This window comes from Mya arenaria, chromosome 1 (assembly GCF_026914265.1).
Source record: "Mya arenaria isolate MELC-2E11 chromosome 1, ASM2691426v1".
In the NCBI taxonomy this organism is placed as follows: Eukaryota; Metazoa; Mollusca; class Bivalvia; order Myida; family Myidae; genus Mya; species Mya arenaria.
Window position 1 is genome coordinate 9235044 of NC_069122.1, and position 21873 is coordinate 9256916.

The following is a 21873-nucleotide window of genomic DNA, read 5'->3' on the forward strand; positions in this document are numbered from 1 at the left end:
TGTTATATGGAAAGAAAACTAACACACAGTACAGGAGCTGTTTCCCAGAGGCCTTAATCTAACACCAATTAAAAGGTCTTTAAATAACTGTAACATGGTGTATACCACAAATAAACTTATTTTTATTGTTATGAAGATTCATGATTAAGCATTACAATGAGGTATTATATTGTCCATTCATCTCTCATTAACAACTGACATTTTAGGCTTTCAGTATTTTAAGCACGTCGTCACAATAAACACAATATTAATAGAAATCAAATATAGCTTTTAAAACATTCGGAGAATAACAGTTGTTCTCCTCAATTCCCTAGAGAATAACTATTGTTGCCTCAATTAAATAGAGAATAACTGTTGTTCCCCTCAATTAATAGAGAATAACGGTTGTTCTCCTCAATTAAATAGAGAATAACAGTTGTTCTCCTCAATTCAATAGAGAATAACTGTTGTTCTCCTAAATTAAATAGAGAATAAGTTATTGATTAAATCATAAATGTTTAATTTCCCTTTCTAAAATCACATTCCCTCATAGAATATGTTGTTATGAATGAAAAAAAATTGGTCAATATTCCAAACATAAATTATTTTAGAGAAAAAAATGTATTCAAGTACTTATTAATTGTTTTTGAGCTATTTCTCAATTCATTTTTTACTCTAAATGAATTGTCAGCATAATGTTGTCAAAAATGTTTTTTTTTACTCTCAAATTAATTGTGTTTTAAAAATGGACAAGAGGTGTTTAATAACACATGCCTTTATTTACGCGGTTAAATGGCTGTCCGGTTAGCGCAGTGGTTAGCGCACTCGCTTCTCACCTAGGCGACCCGGGTTCCATTCCCTGCTTGGGCGCATGTGAGTTTGGTTAGTGGTCACCAAGTCGGACAAGTGGGTTTCTCCGGGTTCTCCGGTTTCCCCCACAGCACAAGACCACACTCTTGCGTAAAATCGTGCCAACAAGAGTGATTAATATAATGTTGTTATAACTTGTTTCACAAACATTGTAAAATAAATATGTTTAAACTTTAGATGAGTTGAGACTCAGTTTGAGATTTGACTTGAGAATTTTGTGATATTGGGCCCGGGGCTGTATTCAATATCCAACTTAGATCTAACTTTAGTTATGCACCAGTCAATTGTAACCACACACACACACACAACCACCCCCCCCCACCCACCCCCAGTCGGGGGAAGAGCGGGGACTTTGACTTGTGGTCAAGCCAACCCTGGCTAAAATCCCTATCCTGCGGGGACGAACAGATGGTAAAATTCCCACCAAATGCCCCGTTACCCCAGGGACCCTAGGTAAGGCCCATTCCCCGCTATATTTAAAGCTGAGACAAAACCACCAGATTCACCCGGCACCGCGAGACCACCTGAAAGGTAGAAACTCTGCCCATTTCCCCGGTATGCCCCCGGACCGGGGGGGGGGGGGCGTGGTTACCATTGACTGGTGCATTAGTTAAAGAGTAGGATCTGAGTGTTTTTATTGAGCTGTTAAAATAAATGGCCAATAGACGGAATGAATTCACATCTAGGCAAATCTAAGAATGATATTGAACAATAACTGCCTCCGAACATTAGCCTCTAAAATTGAATATGGAAGCAACATAAATATTAAACCTTAATGTTGTGAGTTGTGGAGGGCACTTAATACGGAAAATTGTCAATATTATTTGAGATGAAGTTCAGGATTGTGGTTGTCAGAGGAAAATAAGGACTTGGGGGGAAATTACAGACTGTATATTTCAGGCTTCCTTGCGTACCAATTAATTCCAGTCAATATGTTTCGAGGGCTTCATTTGGAGACTCAATGACAATTACTTTGTCTAAATGTGGTATTTTTTCCATTGATAGGTCTGATTATGCAAGGACTGTTATATTGTTAGGAACTGTGGGAGTGGCTAAATAGTAGTGTTGGGAATCGGTTGCAATTTTACTATCGATGATCGGTTCCACTCAAGTAACCGATTATCGATAGTACAATCGGTTTTTAAAATACTAGTCAGTACCTGAGTTGTAGTTTTATTCAGGTACAGTATTAAACTCTTAATCATTATATGCATATACCTTATGTCTATGATTTAAGTTATTAAGTGTTGTTGTATAAAAAAAAGTTCATTTCCTTGCTCATTGTGGCTTTCATCAGCCATATTGTTAAAGATAACATCTGAACACTTACAATTTTTTTTTTTTTTTTTTTTTTTTTTTTTTTTCGATAATCGATTATAACTAAATACTATCGATTGTCGCCGATTTCAGGCCCAAGCAATCGATTTTCAATTATAATCGATCATCGGAACATCACTACTAAATAGTTAATGTTGTTTCAAATTATTACATATTAAAAAAATAAATGTATATATAGAGAAATTGTACTATATTTCGAAATTAAACATTTGTAAAATGAATTACATTAAAAAGGACTCGATCATGTCTTGGCACTATATTTTTCCCTGGTAATGCATCTGAAACACTTCTATATTATAACTATTTTACTCTTGGATACGAAATTTCAGAATAAAATTCATAAAAAAAAATATTCTGGTTTAAGTTGGTTGTGAATCCATGCCTGTTCAGTTTTTTGACTGAAAATTAAAGGAATTAGAAATTTTACCGCTTTTGAACCCAAACTACCGCTTTTGAGACCTAAATCTACCTCTCTGTCTTTGCCAAAGGTTCACATGTCTGCTAACAGAAAGAAAACGTAACCTTTTAGCCTTTTGTTGAATAGTGTTACTTTAAGAACACTGTTTTAATAAAATCGTGGACTTCGAAGACAGTATTTTAGCATATATGTCAACATTTGTTGAAGGGTTCCAGCAGTCCTGCTTTTTTTTAGTTTAACTCTCCAAATGATTTGCAACAATTAATTTTGTCATTTATTTTTAAAAGTGCATTTTACACAAACATGAGGGAGTCCCTTTTAAAAAAAAAATTAAAGTATAATATTCACGATAAAGGCTGAAAAGGTTGAAAATTGTGTGCATATATCTCGAATAAGAAGAAAGTCAATTAGAGTTATATTTGTGTTACAATTTAAATTTAGCATAAGATAAACTGTGCATGGACCGAAATTAGTTCATAATTATTATGATAATTGTCATATTAGTTTATTAGGGTCTATTAGTTTCATTAGATATTTTTTATGTTGAATCATCGCAGCTGTTTTTCTTTTAGCTGTAGGAGAGGTGAGCTCTGATCGCCATTAATTTGATCATCATTCCACATCTGGCATCCAGCATCAATATTTCAAAACTTTAAAAACCTTCTTGTCTGAAACCACAAGGCCAATTTAATACCCTTGACATTTCTTATAGTGTCACGTAGGAAGATTGCTTAAATCATGAACCTGGGCAGTGGGGTCAAAGCTGGCCAATTGCCCCAGGGGTCACAAGTTTTGTTACAGTATATACCTATATTAAGTAAAGAAAATCTTCTTGTCTGAAACCACAAGGCCCAACCCTTGATTAATTGGTATGTAGTGGTCCTTTACCAAAATGTTTAGATAATATGTCGCTGGGGTCAATGCTGGCCCCGCCTGGAATCACCAGATTTTCTATATACTTATATAGTAAAAAAGAATCAAAATTTTCTTTTCTGAAAACACAAAGCCAAGACCTTTAATAATTGGTATATGTACATGTAGCTTTATGTAGTGGTCCATTTCCAAATAATGTTTCAGGGGTCAAAGCTGACCCTGCCTGGGAATTCCTTGGTTTTCTATACGACTTATATACATAAAATCTTCTCTGAAACTGCAGGACCTATTGAGACTTGATTTTTGGTATGTAGCCTCATGTCCTGGTCCTTTACCATTGACGGCAGTTCAGATTATAACCCTGCGGTGAATGCAGGCCCCACGGTTTTCTTTATTGTACAATCTTTGAAAATCTCTGAAACCGTATAGCCCAGACCTTTGATATTTGGTATGTAGTAATTCAAAACCAAGATAGTTGAAATAATGCCCTAGGTAAAAATAATGGTACATAATAAAGACAGTCTGCATGTTGTGACCACTAAAGACGTCAAAGGGTGCAGAGTGAGTAAGAAATCTAATAAAACTTGGAACGACGGAGAAATAACAGAAGAGTGACATGGGTTAACAAAGGTTGGAAATAGAAATATACCTTATAGAAATCTTATTACTTTTTTCCGTCTTTTCTAATAGAACTAGGTTAAAAGACACACTGTCTCACTGAATATTTGATGAAGGGAATGTTTAGGGAAATTTAAGTAAGATATTTCCTTGTAGTAAGGAAACAAACTGATTTCTTGCCGCACTTTAATAAAATAGATTACTGCTTGATAAATCTGCCTTCTAATGTATAAATCAAAATTAGAGTACAATGAACAGACCTGTCAAATTCTTTCACTCAGTGATAGACATCAAAATAGTTTAACAAGCCCTATATAATTTATCAAGAATATCAAGAATTTGAGCAAGCCCGCAAAACATTTTACCAGTGTAGGGCTTGTGGGCTAGGGCTTGAATATCGACCACTGGGTATTCAATTTTGGTACAAAGTCATTTTTATTGGTGACAGTTTTTTTTTTTTTTTAAAGAAAGTTTGAAACAGCAATTCAAGATATTAATTATATATATATTTATGTTTTTTTGCGGGGTTATAATAATTTGGGTGGCTATTGATCTAAATGATACTTATAATTTAGCTTAATTATTAAATTAAGGTTAATCAATTAAGGTAAATCGACTTCAGTAAATCGATTTCAGTCAATCGATTTCAGTTAAAGATATCATAAGAAACTTCAAAACAATTATGCTGCACACACAAAAAATGTCTTGAGCCTGAAGTGGGGGCGTCTTTTATTGACAGTGTTATTGCATGTCACCATACTTTTATTACTGCAGTAAGAATATGGTTTTGACACCTTGTTATTTATTGTGTGTTTACTTCCTACTGGCATAAAGATTAGTTATTTGTTGGTTAATGTATTCACGGCATTATTATTATGAATTATTTATACCATAACTGTAAACAAACAGAAGTCAGATGGGAGTGTTTGAAATTATTTATGACATCTAGTGTTTACACGTTGGAGCAAAAACAAACAATTGCAGATATTAAGCAACTTTAAGAAAACCAGAATAATTATTTGGGAAATAATAATCTATAAGCTGGCATTTTCAGAGATGTTAGATAAGATGGATTCTTGTTACATATTAGAACAGATGTCTGTCCTGAATGTCATTGAAGATGTATTTTACCCATTGAATTGTTCCTTTATTTTATTTTTTGTTAAGATAAGGTTGCATCATTGGCATTATATAGCTTTTAAACTTAAGTTCCAGACTGCTTTAATGGACAAATCAGGATTAAGTGCGTTTAACATCAGACTGTTGTACAGTCGTAAATATTTGTTTGCTTTGAAATACTGTAGAAAGTACCTTGAAATGAATATAAATGCCCTTGAAACCAATTTCAAAGGGGTCTTAGTTTGATAAGCCCTTAACCCAGTTTTGGGCATGGATCCCTTATGCTAAAAAACCCGCCTGCTATTCTTAAGGTTTGACAACAGTTAGCTGTTAGAACCCCTGATTGGAGAACTAGAAGAAAAAAACTCGCTTACTTGTAAATGAAAAGAATTGCTAAACAATTCAAATTTGATTTCAATGAATTTTAATTATGGTTGGGTGTGCCTTGTAGAATTGTGTCTATTGTTGTTATATATGTTGTTATTTTTTTAAATTTATTGTGTGTTACATTTCAATCTTAATTGTTGACTGCCACTTACCTTTTTTCAGCAGATTGTTGAGTGTAACATTTCAAATAAAGTGTTGACTGCCACATTCCTTTCTACTTTCAGCACATTGTTGAGTGTCACGCAAGCACCCTTTTACCCCACTACCTAGGAATGTACAGGATCACTGTGAATGATGTGGAGACATACCTATGTGTAATGAGAAATGTGTTCAGCCCCCGTCTGCCCATTCACAAAAAATATGACCTTAAGGTGAGGTTCTCTTTAGACTTAATCATTTAAATCTGAATATATATTCCAAGAGAATTTCATTTTTTTAGCTCGTCTGACTTTCAAAATTTATGTATCTCTAAAATTAAGTGTTTAAATTGTTCAAACTATTTCAGGGTTCAACAGTTGACAGATGTGCCAGCGACAAAGAAAAGGTAAGAATAAACTACCGTAATTCATTGGTAAGTCCAGGTTTGTTTGACTGTCTGACTGACTCTTGTTAAACATAATCTACTCGTATGACAGTGTTTTGTGCATCTGCCTCCATCAAAGGCATTCCTGACTTGTTAGTTTGTGGTCAGACAAGTCAGTTTGTTTTTCGGGTATTCTAGTTTTCCCTTAGCGTATTCTCATGTAACATCAAGCCAACAAGAGCACATAATGTAATTTTGTTATGATTTATTTCAAAATTGTTTTAAACAAATTTAAAGTGCAAATTCACTAGACCATGTCACTGAATTAGGTTTTAATCAAGCTAACCGAGTCGTAACTTCACCTGATCGATAATTTGCAAGACTTTTAAATTAAGCTGATATCTAAAACATGAAGCGAATTAAATTGAAGTTTAAATATTTTATTAGCCAGACTTATTTAATGTAGTTTTTTGGGTCTCTCTTATCTTCATCAGTATTTAAATACAATTGAATTAGATCTTCCTTGATTATAAGTTCTGGAAATCATTTAAGTTATTGTGAATGACTTATTGTCAATTTATAACTAATTTTAAACCTATCTTCATGTTTGCCTTTATTTTAAGTTCTTTAAATGCTATGTTAGATAGATGGGATTTTTCACCAAAAAGTACATCCAAAAACTTGGACCTTGGCCATACCTGAAAAGCAAACAGTTCAAGATATCCAATTGAAACTTGGTGTACATGTTGTTAGAGACAAAAAAGCACATATATAGCAGAATTAAAAAAAAAGGTTGTGGGTTCAGTCCCCACCCGGGTGAGAGTTGTCTAGTTGATTAGGTGCCCGTCGGTCACTTGAGAGGTTTTGGGTTTGATCCCCATGAGGGCAGAAGTGGTCTCATGGTATTGCATCCGTTTCTCACCCAAGAGGCTGTGGGTTTGATCCCAACATGGGTTTGAGTGGTGTTGAGGTAAAGACTTCAGTCTCTCACCAAATAGGTGATGGGCTGATCCCCGACCGGGTGAGAGTGGTCTAGTGGTATTGTCCTCTTCTCTCAACCAAGAGGTTGTGAGTCATTTAAACCAAGGGGATCTCTTTCTCATGTCTTCTCAAAATGGAAGTGTGATATTAATTAAAACCTAACTTTTTTTCTTCTTGTAGGCAAAACAGTTGCCGACGTACAAAGATAATGACTTTCTAGAGGATGAGGCAAAAATAAACATCGGGGCGGAAGCTAAGGTTGCGTTGATGGATCAACTCACCAAAGATGTTACGGTAGGTCCCTTGACATATTGCAACTCACCTAAGATGTAACGGTAAGTCCCTTGATGTATTGTAACTCACCAAACACATTACAGTAGGTCCCTTGACATATTGCAACTCACCTAAGATGTAACGGTAAGTCCCTTGACATATTGCAACTGACCTAAGAAGTAACGGTAAGTCCCTTGATGTATTGTAACTCGCCAAACACGTTACGGTAAGTCCCTTGATGTATTGTAACTCGCCAAACACGTTACGGTAAGTCCCTTGATGTATTGTAACTCGCCAAACACGTTACGGTAAGTCCCTTGATGTATTGTAACTCGCCAAACACGTTACGGTAAGTCCCTTGATGTATTGTAACTCGCCAAACACGTTACGGTAAGTCTCTTGATGTATTGTAACTCGCCAAACACGTTACGGTAAGTCCCTTGATGTATTGTAACTCGCCAAACACGTTACGGTAAGTCCCTTGATGTATTGTAACTCACCAAACACGTTACGGTAAGTCCCTTGATGTATTGTAACTCACCAAACACGTTACGGTAAGTCCCTTGATGTATTGTAACTCACCAAACACGTTACGGTAAGTCCCTTGATGTATTGTAACTCACCAAACACATAACGATAAGTCCCTTGACGTATTGTAACTCACCAAACACATAACGATATGTCCCTTGACGTATTGCAAATCACCAAACATGTTGCGGTAAGTCCCTTGACGTATCGCAAATCACCAAACACGTTGCGGTAAGTCCCTTGACGTATCGCAACTCACCAAACCAGTTACTGTAAGTCCCTTGCCGTATCGCAACTCACCAAACACGTTGCGGTAAGTCCATTGAGGTATCGCAACTCACCAAACCGGTTATTGTAAGTCCCTTGACGTATCGCAACTCACCAAACACGTTGCGGTAAGTCCCTTGAGTATCGCAACTCACCAAACCGGTTACTGTAAGTCCCTTTACGTATCGCAACTCACCAAACACTTTGCGGTAGGTCCATTGAGGTATCGCAACTCACCAAACCGGTTACTGTAAGTCCCTTGACGTATTGCAACTCACCAAAGATGTTACGGTAAGCCTGTTGATGTATTACATCTCACCAAAGTCATAGGATTCTCTGCATATATCAACAAACACAGACGCTATGGTAGGTTCCTCAACATAATACAACAACTCACCAAATAAGTTATGGTAAGATGGTAAGTCCTTACATATTACATGAGTCAATGTATTAAAGAAACATTTAAACATACAAATTTTCAGTCCGTTATTTTTACCTTTATGGTCCCAAATTGTTGGTTAATACTTAAGGCAAGATTGTTCTTATGGGATACATATGTGAGAGCCCATTTTCAGGAAATTGCATCAGCGACTCAAGTTTTCTGCAACAGGGACCTTGGATGTTGTCATAGCTATGGTGCCTGTTTTGGGATTGTAGTCTGAAATGTTGACACACTTTAGATATCAATAAACATTTGGAAAAAAATTGTATCTTATTCACTTGTATTTTAAAGGATACTTATATAATATAATAGCATTACAGCTTCCTTGAAACTGAATGTTTCTTGTATCTATTTATCTCAAGTCATTCGCCAGTTCAAAACTTCCTCTTATCACAATAGGCTGATTGTTAAGAAAACTGTAAGGGTTAACAATGTTCTTAATTGGATCGTTGACCAGGGCTTCCATTAAGAATTTGAAACTGGAAGTATGAACTTCCTGTACATCAATTTTGGAAGTTTTTTTACTGAAGTTTAAGTCACATGATCAATACAATATGTGTTTCCACTATTTTTCAACTAGATTGTTAAAAATCAAATTACTTGCAATATAATAAATAACCTGCTCAAATTCACATGTTTATATTTTAATAATTCATATTACTTCAAGACTGATTGAAATTGTGACCATTCAAGTAATATTGACACCTGGTTTTGATATTTTGAACTTCCAAGCCATCAACTTAGGAAGTTTTCTTCAAATTTGTGTACTTCCAAGGAAACAATTTTGTAAGTTTTAACCTATTTCTAGGGAGTAATACACTTCCAAACTTCCTTTAACGGAAGCCCTGGTTGACTTTCACATGATGATACTCAACAAAAATTTCATAGACACACATGATTTTCGATACTTTTCACAACTATTGAGGCAAAGGATTCAGCTTTGCTTGTTTTATCGAAATAAATCATCACATTGTAGAATAGTTCACCTATATAGGTTAACAATGAAGTACATGTAGTTAATCATATTGTTAACTAAAACAAAGTTCAGAACAAGCGGCCCACTAAGTAATAACTAGTACAGTACTTATAGTACCTCAAAGTGAAATAAATTTTACGTTTTTACTTATTCTTAGTTTAAACAACATTTTCATGTCTTATCTAAAAAGCCTCAACTTCTGTAATTTTCAGTTTCTATCCAACGCACATCTTATGGACTACAGCCTGATTGTAGGAATTCACGACTGTGATCGCATCGACCCAGAAGTGAACGACCCCACACAGAACAACAGCGAATCCGACGAACCTGTTAGTGGGGAGGAAGAAAACGGAGTTGAATATGAGGAACACGTGCCCGATATTGGCGGTTTTGCACCCACTCCGCCCGATAGCCCCCAGCCCAACTTTCAAGTGCCGGCGTTTGACGGAGATATTGACTCCAATTTTGAGAAGTTTGGTATCAAATCTGCAGAAGGTAGGTGCTGTAGGGAGGCTTAGTACTTGGAATGGTGTTGTGGTGGGGGGCTTAGTACCTGGAAACAGCATATCAGAAGGAAAATGTATTTATTTAATAGTTGATATTTAAAATTGGTATTAATGCTTTTCCTTAATTATTATACACCCGCTTCAGAAAGCGAAGTGGGGACTTTATAGGAATTACATATGTTATCATATTCATTCGTCTGTCTGTCCCATTCCATCTCATTCATGGTCAGATTAGTATTTTGACGGAAGAAATTGAAGAAGTTCCTGTGAAGTAATTGTTTACAATTTTATTAACTGGGATTAAAACAAATCAGCATAGGCACTGCTTGCGATTTCCTTCTTGTATGCTGGGTATCTTTATTCAGTGAATTATTTTCTATTAAAACCTTAGTATAACATTTTCTTTCGGAGATCACTTTAGATAAGTTTCTCATGGAATGCTTAAAAAAAAATGTGGAAATTTACTACTTCTTTGGCCTATTCACTTATTCATATAAGATACCTCACATGTAGTCAGCTCTGACTTTTTGCAAACTTGGAGAAATAATCAAATCGGTAGAAAGATGATGTAAATCACTTGCCATCATTAAAGGCCATCATTAAGAAATTCCTCCCATTTCATACTTTTTTCTATTGGTCGATAGGAAGGGATTTTGAAAGATGATAATTCCATGCTAAACATTTTTCGTTTACTCAAGAAGTCAGGAACCAATTTAATTGAAGCATTTTTGTTGAGTCAGCAAGGCTACTGTAAAACAAACATTTTTTAAGGATGGCCTAAGTTATCCGACTTACTAATACTTAATATCAAGTGTGTCTGCACAATGCTTTTCAGAACTTAATTGTCAGGGCTTATAGGCACTTGACCTACATATGTTTGTTACAATTGTGAATACGTATTTTCAATCAGAGGATACACCTAGCACTTGAAGAGATAAAGAAAATAATGGTGTTTTCATCATTGTGTTCAGAGCTTTTAAATTCACTCTTTAAAGAAAGCTTTTATATTTTCCGTTTTTCGCAGAAAATATGTTGGTATTGTTGAATGCTACTTTCTGATCATTGTAAGCATTATTGTGAACAATCTATAACCTTGGCCATTGCTCAAAAACAGATAGATATTTGAAGTTATTCAAATGGAACTTGGTACACAAAGTCATGTTGTCGGAGATAATAGGCACTTCTTATAGTAAGGTCCAAGACTTAAATGAGTGTGGTGTTAAGTGCTCCTGGTTAGACTGAAGGAAACAAAACCCCAACAGATGAGCATTCTTGTATGTCCCCTGGCAATCTTTGTTTAACAGTCTGTTTGAATATATGCTAGCTTACATTCTGTATGGTTTAAGCCAGGCTTTAAGAAGGACAGGGTGCTTAAAAAGAGGGACAGAGTGCTGTGTGAGAAAAGGGATACATTATATCAGACTGTGAAGAACCTGAAAATTAAAAAAAAAAAAAATGACAGGAAATGTTAAGAAATATATGTAATATATGGTTTCAACTTCGAAATACATGTGTCTGTTAAGTTTGTATGTATTTAGATTCATATTATAAGTTTTAATCATTACAGATTAAATATTTGACAGTCTTGCAGTGGTCGAAATTAACACAGCCCGCAAGCCCTGGTAAAATGTCTTCCAGGCTTGATCAAATTCTAAATTTTATATAGCAGGGCTTGTTCGAAATTTTGATGTCAAGCAATAGTATAAGAATTCGGGCTTGTCCATCCAAAAGTATAATTTTAATGACTGGTCTTGAGGCATGAGCATTTCTTTCTATGAGGGCAGAAGGAAGCCTCGCAGAAGGGTGCCCCCTAAAAAGGACAGGTTGCAACACCCTTCCATAACTCTTTAGATTACCGTATACCCTAATTTTGTCCTTGTGTTGTTTACCGTAGAACTTCAAATTATTTCAGATGGACCAAAAAAAGAGGTGTATTTCCTGGCTCTGATCGACATACTTACAAAGTATGGTATGAAAAAGAGAACCGCACTGGCTGCAAAGACTATGAAACATGGCGTTGGGGCCGAGATTTCTACCGTGCATCATGATCAATACGCAAAACGGTTTCTGGAATTCATAGACAAGTGTATTGAGTGAAGTGTCAAGTGATAATTGTTATTTGTTTGTTTAGTTGTTTTATGATACAAGTGTGTGCTCATGTGATTAACGGTTTTCCATGTTTTGTTTAATGGTAGTTCATTACTGTAGGTTGGTTAAATTGGCGAGGGTTTATTTTCACTAATATTTGTGATTTTTATGATGTTGCAAATTTAGATTAAATATTTCATTAAACATGCATATACTAGCAAAATAAAGTAACTGTGCTTGTAAAAATATACTGGATTCTTCAATAACCCCTCAAAAAGAAATTTTTTATTGTAAAAAATGACTTTCTGTGCTTGCAAAAATATATTGTATTCTTAAGTAACTCCAGAAAGAGAATTTTTTCAAAAATGACTTAATTCTGAAACAGTCAATAATTAATGCTTGTAAGTAAGTTCCTCTCTGTATCATGCTTACATTTATGTTTCATTTAAAGGCCTAGTTTAAGGAATGTTTGGCATGATAATCCCCTGCTGTGCATCTCCTATTTATCAGAGATCTGATAAGAGGGATCAAGGCAAGTAGATTAAGATCAATAAACAGAGGTTGGGGGGGGGGGGGGGGGGGGGTCACTTATCGAAGGCTTAACCTAGGCCTTTAATTCAGGTTAACATCATCAGCCAATCAAATAATAATGGATAAGTTATCCACATGTTATTTTTTGGCTAGTTTGCAGTAACAAGCAATTTGATTGGATACCAACCAAAATTTGATAAATATTGACCAATCAACATTTAAATAAAGGAATGAATGAATGTTTAGTATAACTTATCCCCTAGTTTATATCAAACATCAGATAACAACATTATAGGGTATACAATTATATACAGGATACATTGAAATTAGAATGAATATTTTTTGTGAATTTAAATATTTGCTAAATTATGAATGAGAAACATACAAAATGATAACAAAATATCATCACAAAAAAACTAGGTGTATGCATAAAGATGATTAAAACCAAAAAAAGAGCGCACAAATTAAAAGCAATATACAGTTTATGATTCAATGAGTGAAATGGAAAATGTTTTATCTGATCTGTAACTTATGTCACATAAAACCTTTTTTGTATTCGCCCTTTGAATTACAATGATAGGAAGAAGGATGAAAAACAGCTATAAACTTTAGAATTTCATACTCCGCAGGAAAGTGGATAATTTCCTGAACATATATGTGACTGAAGAGTTCTAATTTTGAAAGGGAAATTAATTTGAATGTAACCACTAATTTTATACTTCTGAATAGAGTTGATGGTATTTCAACCATCAATAATACAAAATAATGCTACTGGTAAATTTCATTATAAAGGTATAAAATGATAAGTTTGATTATTTTCAAAGTTTTTACTGAGAGTTTTTCTTATGATATGGGCATTAGGTTCTTAAGAAACAAATAACAGAACAGTTATAGTAAAATTGTATTTTATTACCTCCCTTTGATAAATCAAATCATAATAGTAGCGTCATTACGGGGTTATTAAAAAATGTAATTCATGCAAAAATTATAAAAAAAATAATTCTGATTTCGCTGCCAAAAATAAAAGGGGAAGGTATGTAGGAATTTACTCATATTTTCTTTTTATAAATGAAGTCATGTCTGAATATCATGTTTACACTGACAAACGTTGCCATTTTATTTGAGTACTTTTAGGTCACAATAAACTACCAAAACTATATCCATAAAGAAGAAATTAATTAACTGTCAGATGGCAATAAATTAACAAGGATTAGGTGCAAAAATGTTACGAGTAGGTAGCGAAAATGGAAGCAAACATTTTTGCGTATGCATTCGCTGCAAAATCAAATACAGCAAATATTTTATTAAATGGTTACATGAAATTTATGGCCCTTAGTCAAATTTGAAGGACTTGAGACTTCATTTTAACATTTTTTCATTGTTTGGAAATTGTTTTGAGGACACATTTTCTCATAGTATTTTGCTGGGCTAATTATATTCGCCTAAGCAATCCTAAGTCATGTGTTTTTATACTAATGTATTTGATAGATGTAGAGTATTATTATATGGTTTAAGTGCTACATGTTTTAATTAGTTATGAAATGTCTCAAGTTTGGACACGGTGACATTGTGAAATTATTAACATTTGCACACTGAAATCATAGTGATTTTTCACAATGGTCAGAAGTTCTATAATCTATAAATGCACAGAGTGATCTAAGCTCTTGGGAGTATTTAAGCAGAAGATATTCAATCATTGGTATTAGAAAAAGGAAAAACAAAACACTGAAAACTGCACTCTCACAGATATACCATTTTTACAACTTTTTTATTTTTTGTCTTCGAAAGAGCAAATTTTTGCGTAAATATCTGCAAACCAATGATATATGATTGCTGACAAAAAATCAGATGGTAGATTTTCATATTTCCATTCGAAAATTAATGTATTATGGTTTAAACCGTTAATAAAGGTTTGCTTAAACCGTTATTAATGGTTTAAGGAAAATGCATAAAACATCAACTTTTGAACTTAATATGAAAATCTGTGATCTAATTTTGTGTCAGCAATCTTATATAACTGGTCTCTATGGATTTTCACAAAAATTGGCTCGTTCCAAGACAAAAAATAAAATGTTGTCATAACGGTCAATCTGTGAGAGTGCAGCTTTAAAGAACTTCATAAAAAGTTGTTTTTTTAACTTGATATAACTGCATTGTGAGTTAGTTTTAAAATAATTCATGTTATAAAAGTTAAACTAAGTGATAAACGTTCACTCATTGGTTACATTATATCTCTCTAGGTTTCACTTCATTGGCAGATTTCTAATATTTCTTGTAACTTTATGAGACAACATGCAATGTTTTTCCTTATATGCACTTTTTTCATAACATTAATTTTAAAAAGCTAAAATGGTAGTCATAAATATCATACCTAAGTATTGGTAGACTTTAAAGCTGCACTCTCACAGATTGACAGTTTTGAAAAAAAATGTCTTGGAATGAGCCAATTTTGCGTAAATATCTGGAAACCAATCCTATAAAACTGCTGACAAAAGATTAGATAGCTCTTTTTCATATTTACGTTCGAAAATTCATGTTTATGTCCAAAAGCATTACTGACACTTGAAATATTTGGGAGTTTACCATATAATTGAGATCTATTCTACCTTACAAGACTGAATTGAAGGTATAGTAGCGAAAATCCGCTGATTCTGAGACAAAAAATGTCAAAACAGTCAATCTTTGTGAGTGCAGCTTTAATGAATGTTTTTCTTTATCAAAAAGTCAAAAGTTTTTCATTATTAAAATAAATATTATTTTAATAAGATAGATTTAATAATTTAATAAAAAGAATATAAATCAACTCTTAAATAGAATGTTATCAACAAAAATGTCTATGTAAAGAAAGTCAGAACAAAAGTTTTCTTTTCTGGACCAATACTATTATTTTTTATCATCACTTTGTGTATTTTTTATGTTTATTGATAGTGATTTAAATAACTCTGACCACAAGGTCCTCGTTCGTTTGTAAGATTTGCCTTTATTTGTCAATGCAAATCATCATTTAACACCACTGTACATAGGCATTGTTGTTTCAACTTTTCACGTCCATCTGTTGTGTGCACAATCTTATGTTGTTGTAATGTGCACTGTTTATATTTTCACAGGGAGGATGAATTTATGATTGAGACCTTTCAATTTAAGATTATTGTACAATTGTAAAGTATTTTGGATTTTTTTTGTCGGACACTCATAGAAAATAAGTATTTCTTAACAACCTTGAAATGGGTAAGAATGGGATGGAAAAAAAATCAACAGGGGGCTAATAGCCCGTAAATCTTGCCTTGGGCCTGAATTCCTTGTTTAAGGATGAGGAGTTTTGATCTGGGCCATTCCATTTAATCATATAACCTATTAGGGGAAGGCACTTTAAAATTATACCACCCCCCTACAGAAACAATTTTACCCTTTTGGAGTCTAAATTAGCGAAAAAAGACACCCGCCCATATACTATTTAATTAATTGCCTTCCCCTCATGGGTTATATGGTTTACTGCAATAGCCCTCTCTTATAATCTCTGTTTTTATTATCAGTTTATACACACTTTTTTAAGCGTAAAAAATAGGGGGGAAAAATGTTTCCTCCCTATAATACGATGCATTAGTCGTCAGTTCATTTCAGTTTTACATTGTAGCTATGTTAAGGATAATTAACATTTGGATATTTTGTATAAATAAGTGCTAAATCCTTCGTTATTAAGCTCAAGTTAGATTTTTACCTTTAATTGTACTTTCAAGACTTAACTTGAATTTCACAGTTTGAAATCCATTTAGAAACGGTTCAGAACTTGATGAATTTTCTTTTATCACCTTGTTTTGGTTGTTTCATGCATTATAAATAGCTTGTCTGTTGTTTTTTTGTTTTATTATCATTAAATTCATTCCAGTGTTGATTTATTTTCGTGCAGAATATTTATAGATATGATTGTCACATTTGTTTCTCCTCCATTAATTTTATTAAATAATTTTCAAGTGAGCATTTTCAAGAATTGATAGTGAAAGTCAGAAAACACCGAACAAAATTAATTGAAGGTCACTTATTAAAACTTGTGTGTTTTTCCCACATTCTGACAATGAATGATTCAGATATTAATAAAACTTTCACATAGTCAGTTCAAGTATACACCACTTAACCAATACTAAATGTCTTCTGGGAGGGACCTTAAATGGGGGTCATATTTGACAGTGCTATACACGGATGAAATAAAATGTGATGAAGATTTAGCTTTCGAATTTCAAGCTGGTTCAGTTTTAATCGTCACTGTTTTCGGCCCGAGTCTCGTTAAAACCACTAAATTGGCAATACCATAGACTTGAAAATAGAATTGATGATCACCATATGAATCAGTCCTGTATTCTAGATTTTTATAGTGTAAATTTGTTGCAGACTTCATAGAGAGGTTGAAAAACTATGCGACTTGTATGGAAGCTTGCATAGTGTAATAACCCCATGGCTTATTTCTTGAACAAGGTCGTTAGCTTAAAGTTGTTAACAATCAGCCCATGGTGTCTGTGATATACCTTCAAAATAAAAGTGCTTATTTCTTGTGAGATTTGGTTAAAAATTTAACTATTTAGTACATGGAAATCTGAATAGCAACAGGGTTACTATGGTAACCATACTGGTTTTTTTAAGTGCATTTTTGCGTATAGGTTTTGGAAGAAAATACTCTACAATTTCTTTGTATATGTGTTAAGCATTTTAATTACACAACAAAGGAAAAATGGAGGTTTTAAAAATCTACCTCTATTTTTCAGAATCACTTATATCAATAAACAAACAGAATTTGAACGATAATACTATCTCTGATTAATTTAGAGATTTTCGATGGTTATTGGTGCAAAATATTTATCACATACAGGTACATATGCTTTATCACATATTTAAGTGTAGATCAATTATCACATAACATGGTAGTCTAATTGCTATTACTTGTGTAAACAAAGTGACACTCAATCTTCATCAAGAGATGGGGGAAAGCAGTTATTATTGAGATATATGAAAAAAATAGTAATATATATGCTTAAAAAGCATGACCATTTTTAATAGTTAGATGACATGAACTAAAACCTTTATGATTAAGAATGGGTGAAGTTAGGTCATACTTACTGACTTACAGTACAACCTCATTGGCTGACTATTTGTCAACGCAAAATCTGACGCAAGGAGTGTGTAACGGATAAGTAGGCAGTAGGCAAACCTTTTAACACATGCAAACAAAATTGAAATTCTGAGTGATAAAGCATAGGATTTAATGACTGCCTTTCTGCAGTTTCATTGACTGCTTATGTAGGTTGTCTTCTAAAGATACATAGCACTTAATATTGCTACTCAATTTGAATTTAAAATATTTGCAATTTTCACGGAGTTAAAATGTTTAGCGATGTAAATTCAATGCTATGATCATGTCTACTAGAGATCAATGATAATCGGCCTTTAAACCATACAACACTTTTTTGATCATCATAGTGATCCCACTGAAATTTTTCTACCACCTATAGAATGATAGTATTACATGTTGTAATTCATCTCTTGCTTTGTTAATATCATCAATTCTTCGCTAAATTTGTCATAATTATTTGATCAGTTTTTTTTTGCAAAGTTAATATCATCATTTGTTTGCAAAATTAATATCATTTGATTGTTTATTTTGCAAATGTAACACATCATCATTTGTTTTTATAAAAATGATTGAATGTTGCAAATTTTAGATCATACTTTTGTGGGGTAAATGGTAAAAGGTGGCAAGGAATTTTAGGCAAAATAGTTGTTTAGTACCTACCGGTATATGCGGGAACCCCATTATTTGATTTGCAAAGTGAATATCAGCTGTTTTGCAAAGTAAATGCCAGCTGTTTTGCAAAGCGTATTCCAGCTGTTTTGCAAAGTAAATACCAGCTGTTTTGCAAAGTAAATGCCAGCTGTTTTGCAAAGCATATTCCAGCTGTTTGGCAAAGTAAAAACCAGCTGTTTTGCAAAGTAAATACCAGCTGAGCTGCAAAGTAAATAACTATCTGTTCTGCAAAGTAAATATCCTTTGTTTTGTAAAGTGAATATCATCATCTGTGTTGCACATTGTACACCATTGATAATTTGTTTTACAAACTGAACATCATCATTTGAAATGTAACATATATAATAATATTATGATCATTGAATTTTGTGTTGCAAATTGAACAAACTGCCTTGGTCATTGGTCGTAGTGTTTATTTTTGTTGTACGCATTAGTTTTCTTTGGCAGTCGGTATGTTTAATGCTGGCTGTTTTTTTTTTTATGTCGATTAACTTCAAGCTGAGTACTCCAAAGATGGCCCCATATTCACTTACATCTCAAGTCTGGGTTTGACACCCAGGTTCAGAAAAAACTCTTAAATGTTAAAAAAATATCTAGTATAATATAACCAACTCTGACAAAAGATGTGTGCCTGATTTTATAGCCAGTCATTTGTAACAGATACAGCATTGTTGACCATACTTTCTCCTGTAATAACAACAAAATTCAGATTTTCTGAGCCCGAGTCTCAAATTAAGACTCAGGACTTAGATAAATACAGGCCCTGAGGCTCATAATTTAATTTAGGTTTTGAACTTTTGTCCCTCAAAACATGGATACTACAGGGGCAAGACTAGTAGTACAAGAATTGATAGGAATCCTGTATAGAGGTACAGCCTTAGAAGGCCTATCAGCCACGCATGGTCACAATACAGGAAAGGCAGGCTAAACGTACATAAAAATGTAAATGTTGGCATTACTACCTTGTAAAACATGTCACTATTAATCATAATGATAAACCTTAAATTTTATGAATATAATGTGAAACATACCATTGTTTAACATACTGATGAGTGCTTTGTACGTTTTATATTGTCATAATAAATAAAAACGTTCTCTTTCAAAGCCGACTCATTTCCAGGGTAAATCTAATTATCATATTTATTATTGACTTCATGTAAATGAAATGAATTTACTTGATCAACTTGTTTAATGAAATTTATTGACTTGATAAATAGTTTTTAAACAAAACTAATTCCAACTTTGGGTATTCATTTTGTAGATCATTTTTCCTCTTTCTGTGTAATGAATTATCTTACCAATTATTGGCATTGTAAATGTAATACTGAATTCTACGATAGATAGAACACAGCTTTTATCCCAAGAATATGATAAAATTTATTGCCTGCGTATTGTATTACGTTTTTGACAAAAAAAATTACTGCGTCGGGCTGATTTCCGCACTGGCCTTTGTTTCCCTGTATACTTAATGGGACTAGACATCAGATGATACTGCAAGCAAAAAATAGAGTAGTAAAAAAACTTACATAAAATTGATATATCATTGTGTACAACGCATTGAATCTTACTTTCTGATGTATCGTATTGTATCGACACATTTATCTTTTACAGTTTTTGTGTATTTTTTTCCAGTTCAAAATTTACTTGGTCTGTCTAACACATAAATCCCAGTAAAATGAATAATAGTGTTGGTATATTTATCTATACTAATCACGTGACTTTCACAACCTTAATTTACACACTATGAACTGGGAAACAATTATGCACTATTTTAAAACGGGTAAGCGACAAAATATTCTTTTAATCATGTAAAGTGGTGTAATATCAGCATCATACTGACAACTCTAGGCTTGTTTGTGAGGAATGTATTTGCTGACTTTGGGATCATCTGGTGTTTAGTCCCTTTGAAACAATGTTAAAAGTTTTTGCCCTATTTTTCTCTCCATTTTTATCCTAGCTTATTATCTTCTTTAACATTTGGTGTGAAGGTTTATTTTTCTTCTCAATGTCTATCAATCTTTTCAGCAATATCTGTAGATGTTAGTTTTAGAAATTAACATAGTTCAATGTCATGTCTTTGGTAACACTATTTTGTTGTTATATATTGTGTAAACAATATTATTTATGAGGAATATGCTTAGATTCTATGAAGTTGAATCTGTTTTCCAAAACAAAAAATGTTGATGTATGATGATGACCTTGGTGTGTGTCAGCAGCTTGGTCGGCATATTGTCAGCAGCTTGGTCGGCATGTTGTCAGCAGCTTTGTCGGCATGTTGTCAGCAGCTTGGTTGGCATTCATTTTACTGTAACCATTGTAGGTTAAGAATCTTTCAAGATGATCACATGAAACATATTAAAAATATTTTGAGAGACAATACATTTACAGTCCTGTGGGCTGAACTCCTAGGGACTGATGAAAAATACCTCGAGCCTCAGAAAACTCGAGCGAAGCGGGACTGTTTACCTTCATTATGAAGAAAAAGGTCCTTTACATCTAGTTGGAGCCAACTAAGAATTCGAGCCAACTGGGTTTGACTGTATGTGCGATATGACCTATAGCTGTGGATTGTCTAGTAATGCGCACATTTAATAGGTTTAATATAAAAACGAAAAAAGACAAGCAGTGACGTTCGCTTCACAGCACTCTTGTTCAATTATAGAATTACCAGACTTGTTTTGATGTTCAACATTATAATAGGTTCATATCATAGGTGTTGTTCCATAACCATATTGTACAACCTTACTGTGCTGTTTTCCTGATTTGTAGGTTATAGTTGGACACCAGTGAATATTTCTTTGTATAACAATCCCAATCAATTTTGTGTAAAATGAAATGTCATGACTATAATGAAATAATAAAATCTGTAACAAAAGCTATTGCCTTTGTCCTCCTTTGTGTCACCTGAAGAGGCGAGATAAAGTAGGGGTTTGGCTAGAGGGTAACGGAAGGGTACTGCGCTCTCCTTTTTTGGAAGCACCCTTCAGCCCTCATGGACACCACAATGTGCATTCTCCTGCCTTCAAAGAATTAAATACTAAAGATAATCTACTTAAGATAATCAAATATTTCTTATGTTTTGATTAAAACTTAAAATATGATCATTAATTCAAACACACTTTACATATATAGTACTTAAAACCTAGTGTTACTTCAATAAGCACATTTTCAAACATTTTCCATGAATTCATAATACTTTAATTCTTCACTGCATGATAAAATGTGCCCTTTTGACCCTCCGAACCTGTCCCTTTCCTGCAGCACCATGTCCTTTTTAAAACCCTATATAGGTATCACTTTTGTCAATTGCTGGCTGCCACAGGAGGCAATGTCATATCCTTTGTGTGTTTCGTTTGACGTTT

At 33.7% G+C, this 21873-nt stretch overlaps 1 protein-coding gene across 1 annotated transcript in view; it reads left to right on the top strand.

The window, feature by feature from the left end:
* LOC128237905 (phosphatidylinositol 5-phosphate 4-kinase type-2 alpha-like) overlaps positions 1 to 21388 on the top strand; it is a 39828-nt gene extending 18440 nt beyond the window's left edge. The window contains exons 5-9 of the mRNA XM_052953486.1: positions 5827 to 5973; positions 6108 to 6146; positions 7287 to 7400; positions 9805 to 10087; positions 12011 to 21388. Coding sequence (XP_052809446.1) covers positions 5827 to 5973; positions 6108 to 6146; positions 7287 to 7400; positions 9805 to 10087; positions 12011 to 12195 — 768 coding nt within the window. The 3' untranslated portion in view covers positions 12196 to 21388. The remainder of the gene's footprint in view (positions 1 to 5826; positions 5974 to 6107; positions 6147 to 7286; positions 7401 to 9804; positions 10088 to 12010) is intronic.
* The last annotated feature ends 485 nt before the right edge of the window (positions 21389 to 21873 follow it).